The 15,011-nt window shown below is 37.6% G+C and overlaps 2 protein-coding genes across 4 annotated transcripts; one reads left to right on the forward strand and one right to left on the reverse strand.

The window, feature by feature from the left end:
• The first annotated feature begins 320 nt into the window (after nt 1-320).
• LOC130549268 (uncharacterized) lies at nt 321-6,996 on the forward strand. Of its 2 annotated transcripts, none has more exons than XM_057326489.1 (6): nt 321-517; nt 2,504-2,818; nt 4,111-4,446; nt 4,996-5,295; nt 6,087-6,242; nt 6,728-6,996. In XM_057326489.1, exons 1-5 carry the CDS (start codon nt 406-408, stop codon nt 6,215-6,217), a joined length of 1,194 nt encoding a protein of 397 aa, XP_057182472.1. In that variant the 5' UTR covers nt 321-405; the 3' UTR covers nt 6,218-6,242; nt 6,728-6,996. The 2 variants fall into 2 exon arrangements, with proteins under 2 accessions (XP_057182472.1, XP_057182471.1); XM_057326488.1 differs by having other exon boundaries at nt 322-517; nt 6,552-6,996.
• Nucleotides 6,997-8,778: 1,782 nt separating this feature from the next.
• Nucleotides 8,779-14,785, reverse strand: LOC130548428 (GTPase IMAP family member 8-like). Of its 2 annotated transcripts, none has more exons than XM_057325187.1 (5): nt 14,647-14,785; nt 13,569-13,682; nt 10,919-11,476; nt 10,231-10,842; nt 8,779-10,135 (listed from the first exon to the last, which is right to left on the reverse strand). In XM_057325187.1, the coding sequence occupies exons 2-5, from the start codon at nt 13,660-13,662 to the stop codon at nt 9,381-9,383; spliced, it is 2,019 nt and encodes a 672-aa protein (XP_057181170.1). In that variant the 5' UTR covers nt 13,663-13,682; nt 14,647-14,785; the 3' UTR covers nt 8,779-9,380. The 2 variants fall into 2 exon arrangements, with proteins under 2 accessions (XP_057181170.1, XP_057181169.1); XM_057325186.1 differs by having other exon boundaries at nt 13,407-13,682.
• Nucleotides 14,786-15,011: the final 226 nt, after the last annotated feature.

Consider the following 15,011-nt stretch of genomic DNA (forward strand, 5'->3'; position numbering starts at 1 on the left):
TGCAATGCTAAAATAAAAAACAATCATTTAAGTATTAAGCAATTTTTCATAGTGCATACATGTGCCATACACGACACATCATAAACAAACATTACAAAATCAAACAAAAGCTTTTGCACAGAAGGCACACAATAATAATCAAAAATGAAACCTAACTAAATTAGATTAAATGGTGACATAATGTTTTTTTTCTTGAAACATGCAATTAATCCTGAGGCATGTTTTAGCCAGACGCTCATTAAGGAAAATGTCCTTATCACCCTTAAATTGAAAGCGAAACCTGAAAGGATGTTTGGCCATCAGAGTCATGTTTCTGCCTGTGAAAGCTGTAGAAGGGCTTCTTCTGGTCTTCCTCATTCACTATTGAGCCTCGGTGTCAAACGACACGCTATTCTCTCGGCAGTAATGACGCTCTCAAAGACACCACCCGACATTTTAATCGGTATTACTTCAACAAACAACAACACGGCAACACATTGTTTTTCTGTATTTTTTATTTTGTCGCTGTTCGTGAACGGTAAGCTGCTTTGTTAAACATTTCTATAAGACTTTTAGTTTCGCTTTGTGTCAGATCGTCAAAAACACCCTCCCAAAGACATTTTTTCTCATGTCTAGTCTCGGTTGACAATAAAGGGCAGTTTTTGTAGAAATAGGTGAAATCCATTCTATCTTTACTAGTATCCTGTATAGCAGGAGTCTTCAACTAAAATCGCTTGAGGTCCAGTAAACGAACCCTCCTTACCAGCCGAGGTCCGGACAATTAAATACCTCAAAATATGAATAGATGTTTTTTTTTATATCTATACGATGGCATAACAATGTCTGACAACAATATAATGAAGGAAAATGTGCAAAATGCCCTAATCTCTAAACCTGCACTGAACATACATTCATTTCAACATTAACAACTTTAAAAGAAAACTAAAGTGTTGTTTTCTGCTGAACTGAGATGAACAAATAGAAGCATCAAGTTGTGACTGAACATCCTCTGATAACATTACAGCTCTTCTTGTGGCTGTTGCAGCTGAAAGGGGGGTTTGTTTAATATTTTATTCTAGTTCATGTCTTTATTATCCTTCTAAAAGTGTTTCACAGAAGCCTCCATGCACTCTTTTACTTTTATCCCATCAGTAAAGGGCTTGTTATGTTTTCCTAAGATCCACTGTATTCTTAGGGAACATTCATATGCTGGTTGTTGGGCGGTAAGTGAGGGAGGGAGGACCCGTGTAGATCGCTCCTACTGGGCTTTGAGCTCATATATTTTCCGTGTCCTTACCTCAGACTGCTGCGGGTAAGTTTCTTCAAAGTGTCTCTGTCTAATTTCATAATGCCGTTTAAAGTTTCCAATTTTGACAACCGCGACAGACTCCGAGCAAATGAGACAAACCGGTCTCGTGCATGTCGATGCAGGAAGAATAAATGCAAATCTCTCGACCCATTCATCTCGGAAAACATGGTTTTCGGCGTCAACTTGTCTAACTTTTGAAAAGGACATTGTTTTTCAGTCACTGACAGTTACATCTGTCTGCGCGCTGTGCAGCGAGTCTGTCCCGGCTCTCTTCACTCAACACGTCTGAACGTAGCGACAGTGCGCATATGTTAACTGTCCGTGGCGCCGTAGGACCCAAACTGCTACTGAGCGGACCTTGATGTGCCTGCTATAAATTTGATTGCATTAGAAAATAATGTTAGGCGTCCTTTTTTTTATTATGTCAAAAGTCTTTGAGGTCCGGACGGACGCATCTCGCGGTCCGCATTCGGACCGGAGTCCACTAGTTAGTGACCCCTGATATAAATCTACAACAAAACATGGCTTATTACCTTAAGTAAGAAAATGCACTGCATTAAAAGTTTTTATTCTTGAATAGCTGGCTTAATAGAAAAGAAAATAAGCAATAATATGAATAAGTAACTAATTAAAATTCTAAAATTAATTTATTATCAAAACATACATTTAAAAATGTATCCGTCATGTTTACGTATATGTCTGACATCCACGGCACTCCTCCCGTCCGTTCTGTGATTGGGCGTTCGCAAGGATTCCTGGGTAGGGGACTTCAGTGGAGTCTGCATCAATGCGGGCTTCGAAAGACCGCATCGAGGGCACAAAGGAGGCGCTCGCGAGCAGACTTCTGAGCGCTAAAAAGACAAATGGGACACCCTACGGACTCGTAGACTTGGCGAGAACGCGCAATTTAAGTCCACGAGACCGCAAAGTGCGCCATTTGGGACAGGGCCATTGTTTGACCGTGTCTGGTGGGAAATGTTTGCAGGCATCCAATGATATTTTATGAGCGTGGTGCAGCAGAGTTAAAATGACCTGTATGAGCTGTATGATGAATAAACCAGATAAAGCAGTATTTGGAGGATGATTTTTATTGTCTGGATTTCACGCATCAGAAACTACCCTACAACACCTCTAGTGACAAATGGCAATTCACGTCACTATAAGAAATGTATGCTCAGTGTTACGGAAGAATTTCAGTCTGTTTGTGTTCTGCAGGTGTGTCTTGTATTGCATCAGTGTCAGTGATGGAGGGAGATTCTGTCACTCTGCACACTGCTCTCACTGACATACAGAGAGATGATTTCATAGAGTGGAGGTTTGGAGATCAATTGGATCTTATAGCTATAATCAACAGAGCGGCTAATAAGATTTCATTATATGATGCCTCTGATGGGAGATTTAATGGCAGACTGGTGTTAAATGATCAGACTGGAGATCTCGCCATCACCAACATCAGATCTGAGCACACTGGAGTTTATCATCTACAGATCATCAGACAGACGACTACAACCAAGACATTCAATGTTAGTGGTGAGTGTGTCAAGAAGTTTACATTTTTGTTTTGTATAGGTCTCGCACGAAACGCAGAATGTTTGAGACTGACAGCCACCATTCACTTTCAGTGCATGAAAAACAACAGCATTGTAAAAATAATAATGAAAGAAAATAATAATATTGAGTATATAACTGTTCTTTTAAAGGGCTGTTCACATTATAACATAACTTTAACTATAACTTTATTTGCGTCCACAACAGTGGACGATAACGAAATGAATATAGATGACCTGATGATGCTTTCGGTTTCATTCCCAGACATCTTTTCTTCAAAATAGGGTGCATCACATTGCGGCCCCCCAAATAAAGACGTATAATCTTAAACTTAGAATTTGAATTAAACTAAAAGCATATGCAGTTATACAATGCCGGAACATCAATTCTTTTGGTTTGTGGCCTTATTTTATTAAGCTAATATATGAATATGTTATGTAATGATTTGACTTTGCCCTGTGAAGTTAGGTTTAGGGGCGGGGTTAGGGTAGCCATTTATCGTTGCTTTGCTAACTTGTGAAACTCGTGTTTTTAGCAAAATTAGCCTTTGTGGCTGTGATTTTGGAGTTTGAGATGGGGTAAGGTGTTCAGTGTTGGGTGTAACTAGTTACTAAGTAATTAGTTACTGTAATATAATTACTTTTCCCTTGAAAAAGTAAAGTATGGGATTACTCTTATTTTTTCAGTAATGTAATTACAGTTACTTTTGATGTAATTAAACTAAATACTTTGTGTAATATATGTGTGTGCAATAGTGGAATTGACATCAAAATTCAAAGTCTAACTTTAAAATCTGCGCTTTAATATATCATTCTCACATTTGTAATACTTTGGTCAGTTAATAAGAGAACTTTATGTAGTTTAATATTATTTATTTGAATGAATTAAACACGAGCCCTTTCATGTCTATCCTTGAATCACTTAACTAATCAAGGTTGATATAAAGGATATAGAAAGTAATTAGTAATAAGTAACTAAATAATTTTTGGAGAGAGTAATTTGTACAGTAATCTAATTACACTATTGAATATGTAATTAGTAACTAGTAATTAATTACTTTTTGAGAGTAACTTACCCAACACTGAAGGTGTTGGTTAGCCACCTTCTAAAATATGTACAACCTCTTTATATATTAGGTTATAAATATATAAATGTACATACACACGCGTTAAAATAACAGTGTCAATAACTTGTATTGTATTTACTGTAAACACACATGCGCATTTAATATGAATCATTTAAATAAATACATTTCTAACTGTTTGTGTCTGCAGGTGTGTTTGGTGATACAGGAGGAGTGAAACAGGTGTCAGTGATGGAGGGAGATTCTGTCACTCTACACACTGATCTCACTCACATGCAGAAATATGACCAGATACTGTGGGTTTCTGAACCTGAAAATACTGTCATAGCTCAAATTAATAGAGCGGCTCAGTTCTTCTTTCTAAATGATACCGCTGAAAAGAGAACTGTACGCAAACTGCATCTAGATCCTCAGAAAGGAGACCTCACCATCAGAAACATCGGAGCTGCACAGTCGGGACTTTATCAAGTTCACATCATCAGCAGTACTCATACTATACACAAGAGATTTAATATTATTGTCTTTGGTGAGTAGCTTCCAGTGCTATAAAAAATAAAGTTTTGTTTACTTCATCTTGAATAAGTTGCTTTGGATAATGCGTCTGATAATAAATAGATAAGTGAAAAAGCATTCAATATTTCAATGAATAGATACACAGGTGACTTTTGGTTCGTACCTCAAGCTAAAATAACCAAATGTAAATGCTGGTTTTTCACATTTGTTTTCTCAGCCCATTTGCATTTGTAAAATAATGTCTTGTACATGACCATAAATACTGGACAGTTACACCATAAATGACATCCTAAATATATCTATTACAATTTTATGATTGTGTAGTACATATGTTCCTATTTAAGTGAGACCTCTGATTTCTGTCCAGTCAATTGATCTTTTGGACATTTCTCTTGCGGCTTTTATTCATAAATCTCCGACTGCGCATAAAATGTGTCTTTGGACATGTTAATTTAAATTTAGATTGCAGATGGCCATAGAAGGCTTACTGGACATTGTTCAACTGTTAAATTAATCTCTAACCTATTTTTTTCTTCTTAATATGTGGTTTACGTTGATATAGATGGAGCTATGCCATTATCAGTGAAGGAGGGAGGATCTGTGACTTTACACACTGATGTGCAAGGAGATCATACAATATGGTGGACTTCTGGCACCCACATAGCTGAAATGGACAGAAAGGCACAGATCTTGTCTACATATGATGATGTTCTTGACAGCAGATTCAGAGACAGACTGCGGTTGAGTTGGACTGGATCTCTTACCATCACAAATGTCAGAGGTACAGATACTGGACTTTATCACCTTGAAATCAGCGACAGCAGACATACCTTACACGAGATGTTCACTGTTAATGTTTGTGGTGAGTAGCTAAACCTTTTTATATCAGGAGTGACAACTGCACTATACTACCAAATTAACTTGCAAAAAATGCGATGGAGGCAACCGCATTTACCCAAATTAAACGCAGTGTGTACCAAACCGAACTCCACAACTACTTGTTAATGACGTCTTTAAACGCCCATCAGAGATTTGTCTTCATCTGTTTTAGGGAGGTGCAAGAAAATAACAGTGAAAGACGTCTTTACTTTTGCACATTTTGACCCGCGGCTAGCCACTCTCACCAGCCAGCGTTGCCAGATGTTCATAGAAAAAACAGCAAACGGAGACGTGGTGAAAATAAACCATAAAAATCCAAGTAGTTTATATTTTATTAGACTAAAAAATTAAAAATATCCACGACTAACCGTTAATTACATCTAAATTGCTGAGCTTTGTGAGCTAAGATCCAAACAACAAACATAAAAGTGCTTAAAAATGGCAGCGCTGCAAAAGAGCACAGACAGACGCGCTGTCAGTGGTAGTTTAGTTTAAATTGATGGACAAAGCCAAAAATAGCAGATGCCAAACAGGTTATATTCTTATTCAAAGCTGCGAGACGCCAGAACGTTGCTAAGGTTACTAATGTGTCAATCATCACAAATGCGGGAGAGACTACCTGATCCATACACACATGGAACGATCATTTAGTGAATTCACTCCTGCATTTAATGCGGTTGTTTGTCACTCCTGAAACTTTGCAGTGTGTATACGTGGACTTGGTGTCTGACTGTTATAAATCAGATTCAGTAACAATAATGTCTTTCTGTATAGTTACAGAACAAAATGGATTTTTAGTTTTTGCCTTTGGAATTTGTTTTGGTCTCCTGGTTATTTGTGTTGCAATTGTTGGTTACTGTTGGATTCACTTTTGCCAAAAATCCTCTGGAAAAGGCGCCTTATAGTGCAACACTGAGAGTCACCTACCCGGTAAGAATCACATACAGCTGATAGAGCAGAAAACATATACTGTGTTCCAGCAGAGATTTACGACTTTAATGGATTGATTTACTGGTATAACTGATTAACTTGACCTATTTGAGATTCAATGAGAGCACTAACTCTATAGCATAGTTATAAGATGCAGGTCAAATTTATTTATATAGCACGTCATACATAAAGGTATGACAAGTGAAAGATTTAAAATGATAAAAGCATTTGAGCTTAAAAATGAGCTCAGCTGATTGAACCTTTTCAAAGATCATGCCTATAAAGGGAAGACTTGTGTTTGTACCGCAGGTCATGCACCAGTGCTCCCAACAACCACTGACATCCAGTATGCCTTGAGTCGACTACCACAATCAAATACATCTTCAACAACTTTCCTTCGTTTAATTTGTAGCAACTTCGACAGTCTTCAATCTGTGTAGTAGACTTATGTATGTGCATTAATAGGCACAATTCTTATGTTCCAGCCTGGGGATGCCTATTGGATACATCTGATCAGGACACCGCCTTTTGGTCATTTTTCCAGCAGCATGTGTAACATATTTGGCAGCTTATGATTTGAATGGAATTGTAACAGAAATGTCGAAGCATCTTAAAATTTAATTGAAAATGTGTTAACTAAACGGATATGTCCCACCAAAAAGACATATAAAGAGGTATCTAAAATATTGTTACATATATTTTTTTAATTTTTATTGTGACATTTTTCTTGCTAATAAAAACTGATTATTTCAAACCTTTTTGGATACTTCCTTATTATACTTATGAACCCTGTCTGTGTTTCCCCTTTAATTTGGAATTTTCATTTACTTCCTGTTTGTGCCATGTGTTCTTTATTAGTAGTTTTCTTGTTGATTGGTTTTCCCCAGGTGTGTCTTGTTAGTTCTGTCTATATAAGCCCTTGTGTTTCACTTGTCCTTTGTCAGTCTTTGTTTCGGTGTCAAGGTTTCATGGATTCAGGGGCGCACAATTTTTGGCTAGCAAACATGGCCAATTTTTTAATTAAAAAAAGAAAGTGGTATATCATCGTGACAGAACATATTGCTGCGTACCTCGATACAGAGACAAAAATTCTGCTTTATTGCTTTAATTCTTATCCCAGTTTTTGTAATTTTGAGGGCAAATGCTTGTTTTTTTATTGAATTACTTTCAAAAAGTTGGACATTTGCTGGTTTAAGATGGTTATGAGCTGGTCATGAGCAGGTGCTAGCTCAGGACCAGCTCAAACCAGCAAACATATGCTTAAAAACATAACCATATGCATTTTTTTCAACAGGGTTGCCAAGGCAGTCTGTAGTGATGGGCGCTTTTGAAACACTGCTTCCTGAAGCTTTAAAACCTTTATGAATATTTTGTTTCGAATCAGCGCTTTGGAGCCCATATCAAACTAGCAAAGTCTTGTGTGTTTTTTTTTTGCAAACGACGCTTCGTTATGTCCATTACTCCTTCGAAACGTTTTGAAACTCCCATGTTTCGCCACTAGGGTATGTTGAACTAGTGTCTATTATGGTTTTCACTAATATGTGGTCAGTTTTTACTATGTAGATTTATAAAACCGAAATGAATAAATTATATATGCAGATATTAATTGCAAAACTAATTAATTTCCTGAGGCTGAGTAGGCAAAATGATCTTTTCCAGTTCTGTCGGGACCACTGTCGTCAATTATTTAACGATAGCATGTATTTAGTTTGGCGGAATGAAACTGTTCTGGACAAACTCTCTGCCCATCCATGCAGCAATGCATGGACATAGCAGGAGCGCAGCAATACATGCCCCCCCACCTGGGGAACCAGAACAGTTCCTGATGTGGAACAGGATTAAATTAAGAGATCTGAAGATACAGGCAGGTAAGGAGGAGATGGGGTTGGAGGTGGGTTTTAAGTGCAACACGATTAAGCAGCTGATAAGGAGCAAAGAAATGCAACTTAAATAGGACGCAGTCTAGTGTGTGATGTATGACTATTGGTTAACATTGATAAGATGCACCTGATGTGATCAGCTGATGCAAGCTGAACTCACGTGACCTGCCAGAACTAACGCTACACTTGATTTTGTGAAGGGTTAATGAGTTGCTGACAAGCACTGGTGAGATTAAAGATTTTACAGCTATTTGATTGTTGTTTACTCTTTGGTGGCATTGTTAGTTCTGGTTTTGTTGAGGTAGAAACATAGGTCCCAAATCTTAAAAAATACAAAAAAGTTGTTCTAAAGCGATATTTAGAAATGGTACTGCATGTGCTGCTCTTACTTTTAAGCAAATTCAAACCTCTATGACTTTCTTTCACAGAACAGAAAAGACATTTTGAAAAATGTTGGTAACAGAACTGCACAGCCCCCTATTCACTTCTATTGTATGAACATAAAACCAATGCAAGTGAATGGGGGGCTGTTAACAACATTCTTCAAAATATCTTCTTTTGGGTTCTGCGGAAGAAAGTCATACAGGTTTGAAATGACAACTTGCATATCTTTTTATCACACTCCTCTTTCTCTTTCATTTCTGCTGTAGGGGAAGTTACAGAAAAGACCCATAGACCACAGTTATGACCAATTAAGACAAGGAGTCAGGGACGACGTCAATAAAAGAAAAAATTACTGTAGAAAAATGATTTGTAGTTTTGCAGCAGGAGTCGGCTTCAGCACTCATGAGGAGTTTCCCAGGCAGACCTGCCATTACATCCAATACAGTTGTATTTATGCTAACAGAGACAACTAATTTACATAATTACTTGGGTAAATATGCATTTTATGATTGGTTAAGCAAAAGATCATTTGGATAATATCCACACATGGACAGTTCACAGGATAACTTTATTGCATTGACAGAAGCCACCCCTTCATTGCCATCTCTGTCTTTCTCTCTCTCTCTCTCTCTCTCTCTCTCTCTCTCTCTCTCTCTCTCTCTCTCTCTCTCTTTCTCATGTCTCATTAACTGGTTTTCATTATTTACACATAATTTTGAACATAAAGTGTAATCAAAATTAATATTTTTCCATTACTTTAATCACTCTGATATACAACTGAAATAACCTTTACCCTATAACCCTTGCATAACACAGTGCTTGACCAATGCGTCGCACCAGAACTGTTTTTGTAACCCTATAACTCATGAATTGATTATGATAATGAACACCTCCCAACCCTATCATTTTCTGTTTCTTCCTCCTTCATAATCTTAATTCTCTCTCTCTCTTCTTCTCTGTCTCTGATCAATTCTTCAATTCTGTCTATCAGTATCTTCATGAGCTGATTTTGTTTTTCTCTCTCCATATCTCTGAACATATTAAGTGAGAAGTAACTCCCTCCATTTGCTGTCACCATGTGGTCTATTTTCTCCAGTAGAACAGAAACTTGTGTGCGGTCTTCAGTCTCAATATTATTGAACACATGATATCTGTTTCCACACTCTTCTACCAGGTTTCTCAAAGGAGATCCAGGATTTCCCAAACACTCTTCAATAGATTTCTTCTTCAGATTATCTCCTCTGGTGAAAAGCACCATGATATACATTCTAGAGGTTTGACCAAACATCTCTTGAATGATCTTCACCGATGTTGCCTCTTCTTTAGTGAAACGTCCCAGTGGAACCATTAAGAGGAACACATGAGGTCCAGGCAGAATCATGGAGATACAGTTGATCATTTCTCTCTGAATCTCTTCATGACTCAGTTCAGTATCAAACAGTCCTGGAGTGTCGATCACAGTGATGAATCTGTTGTTGAATTCAGCTGTTTCTTTCTGACACTCTTTAGTAACTAACTCTTGAGATATGTCAGATATAAACGCTTCTCTTCCTAAGATTGTGTTTCCTGTAGCAATCTTCCCGACTCCAGTCTTACCCAACAGCACAATCCGCACAGCATCCGTGTTCTCTGTAAAATTATTTGTACACAAATTGTGATATCAGAAAAGAATGTACTGTAGGGTGACCATACGTGCCAATGTTTGAGACATTTCTGCTTTTTACCTGGTGGTTGGATTTTCCTCTTCATCTCTTTAGATTTCATCATCTTCTTCATCCGCTCATCTAAAAATGTTTGTGTAGTGAAAGAAGCTCCACTGTTATCTTCTACCATCTGCTCAATTCTCTCCAGTAAAGTGGACACTCGTGCGTTTGGATTAAAAAAATGAAACCGTTCTGCATAATGCTTAATAACAGACTGTGTGACTTCGTCTAGTTCTGCTGTTGTGTGTTCAGACTCCTGCATTATGAGAATCATGATGTGATTTTTGATTCTTGAGCTGAATATTCTGTGCATCTCCTCCATTTCAACTTTGCGGTCATCAGTGAGTGGATGATGAGGACCGATGAGGAGAAACACGTGAACTCCAGGATGACAGAGAGACAGACAGCAGAGAGATTGACGCATCAGCTCCTCATCTGACACTGAGGTGTTGAAGAGAGCTGGAAGCTCTAGCAGGTTGATCAGACGTCCACATACCTCCATCTCTATCTTCATCACACAGTCTGATCTTCTGCTCCCCTCTTTCAACATCAGCTTTAAGATGGAGCTTTTTAATCTTCTGTCTCTTAAGCTTGTTTCACTTCCACACACAACCACATTCAGCTTTACAACATCTGAAAGTGTTAGGAGAGGACGAATATAATCAGCTACGAGTTGTTGTTGTTGTTGTTAATTGTCGTTTAATCTTACCTCTTTCTTCTGCCTGCTTCATCATTGTGAGAGATTGTTCACAAATCAGATAACGTCTGCTGTTCATTTGTATAATTGACTGTAATTTCTCCATAAGTTCAGCAAGAGAGCTGTTTGTCTCCAGTCTGAAGTGTCTGTTCAAGCATTTTTCTATGCATTGCTGAATGTTTTTATTGACAGTCTGATGACCTCTGTTTGAGTCGTGTGTTGTCATCACCAGTACGTGTTCATAAACACTGTCAGAGAAAGAGTTGAGGATCATCTCCACACGCTCTTGATCTTCTCTTGAACGCTCATCGTCATGTTTAAAGATCAGCATGATGGCAAGAGGTCCTGGATCAGACAGATACACACACTCTCTCAGTGTCTGTGTGATATGACGGGGTGAGAGGTTGGGCTGGAGCAGATGAGGACAGTTGATGAGTGTCATGTGTTTTCCTCTGACTCTCTCACTGCGATAATCTGGAGAAAATTCACTCTCAAACACTGAACTTCCTAACAGGAAGTTTCCTACTCGATTGATTGCGTACGCATCTTCACCCAGCAAAACAATCCTCACTGCAATCAAGAATAAATCATTTAATATTTAAAGTCATTACATCACACAACTCACACAGCAGACTTGACTTGACTTTGTCTTCTCCTGTAAGCAGGATGTGAACATACACTGCAGAAGACAATATTATTGGACTTATTTTACATTACAATCATTACACATTTAACTCTGAGATGAATAACAGCAGGACGTATCAAGTGAAAACCACATGAAGCCTAATGCTACATCCACACTAATGCGTTTTCGCATATTTTTCTCTCCGTTTTGGCCTCCCGTCCACACTGAGATGGCGTTTTTGTTAAGGAAAGGCTTTTTAAAAATGCTCTCCAAAGGTGATACATTTGAAAACGCCGTTTTCGTGTTCTAGTGTGAATGAGGAAAATGGAGACGTTCAAAGACGATTTTTTTGTCATGCGACGGAGTGCCGAAGCTTCTTACGTTTCACGCATGCACTTTGCGGTGACGTCAGAGTTTTCAAACGTTGCAATGTGGTTGGGCAGCGTTTGGCAAACGTTTGAAAATGCTAGTGTGGCCGAGGAGCGTTTTGAAAAGGAAAACTCAGTTTTCAAATGAAAACGCATTAGTGTGGATGTAGCAGAGAGTTCAGAGGTTTGATTCCCAATGAGCGTACCAATGAAATAGGTTTCAACAGAGCTAAAGGTTTTCATTTGCACTTGAAAATTTTGCCAATTTGTGACACATTCACAATCAATGTTCGAAAGACTATTCTGAGGCAGATTGGTCTGAGTGTTATGTTTTTAAAAATGTTTTTGGAGTCAATTAGAATTGTTAAAATTATCACATATATTTTTAGAGTAACGTCTCTTCTTTTATTTTTGGTATTTCTCGTAGCAGTTAAGTACACGTTTCTTCATTAAATGTAAAATTATAGTAATTGGGCGCATCTACTGTAATACTGGGGTGAAATGCCCACCCTGTTTGTTTTTGTTCAATACCATTTTTTATAAATACATTACCTTTTTTATTAATTATAAATCATTATTTTTACAGAGAATTATATTTTAATGGCAATTTACCACTGGTTTACCGTAGCCAAATGTCAATAAATGCTTTCCATGATAAACGTAGAATTTTAGGTTAAATGTGAAACCTAACTTAGATATTTAAACAGGCTGTATTTTGGACATTAATTGTATTTTTTTCATATTTATTTTATTTATGTTTTATTTCAGTAAAACAGGTAAATTAAGCCCACCGGTGTACCTTTTGCCCCATACTGATGGGTCTTTTACTACTCTTGTGGGGTGAAAACGTGTCAAATTTATCAGGACACTTGGCCCTTGACTTTATATATTATATTTAAATTTAATCAATTAGCAGTTACTTATATATCCAAACTGACTTATAAATGAGGGGAACAATTAGAGCAATCAACTCAACAAAAAGGGCAACAATTGCTTGGTTTCCATCACCCTGGTTTTATGCACATTTTGAAGTTTCGCATCAGAAACGAAATTTCGAAATAAAAACCCTTAATTCACTCGCTTGAGGTGCTTTTTTCTTTTTTGCGAAAAACGGTTAATGCGAATAATGGGCGATGGAAACGCATCTGCAGAATAAAATCTGTTGTAGCGAACGTTAAACCCACAAAACTAAGCAGCTGTGACCGTTGATGGTGTCTTTCTGGTTTTCGGGTATTTTTTATTTACCATTGGTTACTAGATAATCAACACCACCGTGATTCGCTCGAGATACTTGATGGAAACACACCAATTTTGCATTCGTTTTTCCTTCTGTTATTGGGAACTTTGAAAAGACCCGGATCATGTTTGAATGGAAACCCGGCTATTGTATCAGTGTTGAGACATGTGCCAGTTATTATTTTCTACAAAAATCATCATTAAAGTCAAATACTGCTGAAAGAATAATAGACATTTGAACTTTAACATAAGGTGAAACTCTTTGCTTTACTTTCTTTGTGTTTGTTCTCGAGGTTTTTAGCCAGCTGGTTCTGGCCCATCTTCTTTAGGATGTCTACCGAGTTATTCACAGCCTTTTCTTCAGTAAAACGTGCCACCATCTTATCTACTGTATCTAAGACATTTGCTTTCTCCAGTTCAGAAGCTGGAATACCATAATCAGTTCTCAGGTGCCACCGAAACGTTTTCATTTGATCTTTTAGTAGTTCATTCAGTGAGTCCACGAGGAGATGTGAAGCATGCGCCATAATCCAGGAATGACTCACTTCTGCAGGTCAAGAAGAAAAATAATCTCAGTTAGTTACTGGAGATCAAATGATGTTTGCATTTTGAAATAACGCTGACATCAGATCAGTCATGAGACTGATAGAGAGACAGTGAAAGACAGTGAAGAGTCACTAGATATGTTATCTCAGAGGAATCTCATCACAAATGCATGTGATTAGTGCTTTAAACAAGTGCTATCGAATCTACTAAGCATTTAAGTGGCTGGTTTGCTTTCCAAACGCATTACTTTTGATGCAGAGTTAAACCAATGAGGTATTTTTACACTGCAAGTGCAAAAAACAAAACAATAACACAACAACAAAACTGACTGAAAACATTCAACATGTTTGTCAAGTCTGACCGGTGTGATTTGGCAATGTAAACCAAATAACAAAGTTTAGTTCTGGCTCATTATACACTTGGGTTCTTGGCCTGATATGGCCACACACACCATAAACTGACTAGAACTGATGGTACTGTGTTATTTTGTGAGTAGAAATAAGGGTGGCCCGGAAAATATTAAATGAATGGCACACTGTGTCAATTTCATCATCTGAACAGACTCAATTGGTTGTTAAAGTTGTATTTGTGTTTCTGCTGCTCTCTTCTCTTTTTTCTGTTCTTGTTCATCTTTCCTTCAGTGCAATTGTTCCGAACCAATGTACTGTTGCAAGTATGACAAACCTTTAACATCACTGAACATTACACTGCCCCCTTAAAGAAATTCCATTTCCTGTTAGTATGTCCCAGTGCGTGCAAACTGTTATGCTATGATATACTTTTCCATAACAAAAACAGTACATAGTTTGTCGGACATTCGCTTTCACTTTCGCCACTGTTTGCATACAGTTTTAAATTTTTTGTACTTATCACTTTAAATGTTCCTTAAAAATGCACCTTAAAAACATTCCGCGTAACTTACTAAATACTCCATATAGGAATTCATAGTCTGTATAATATGTTACCTGTGTAAGCTTTCTTTTATCTTCTATTTTTTCTTTTCTTTTATCTTCTTATTTCTTCTGTGCTTCTCTGTGTACTGACAAATATATTTCTTCTGCACCTCTGTTAAGGGGAAGATCCAAGATGTTCTTGAATCTTGGTTGTGTTGTTCTACTGAACAGGAAACAACTGAAACTAGTTGAAACTGGTTTAACAGCATTCGTGTACTTCCTGGAACAACTGAAAACACACTTGATCAACATTCACCTGAAGAACCCCTACTGTCAGCTTTTCCCCAATTTAACTGTTTATATTGTTTAAGTGCTAAAAACACCTTCTACCTATTTTCATCTGTCCTCAGGGTAGGCAAAGTTAGTCAAACCTGTCC

Source organism: Triplophysa rosa, linkage group LG25 (genome assembly GCF_024868665.1).
Source record: "Triplophysa rosa linkage group LG25, Trosa_1v2, whole genome shotgun sequence".
Classification (NCBI taxonomy): domain Eukaryota; kingdom Metazoa; phylum Chordata; class Actinopteri; order Cypriniformes; family Nemacheilidae; genus Triplophysa; species Triplophysa rosa.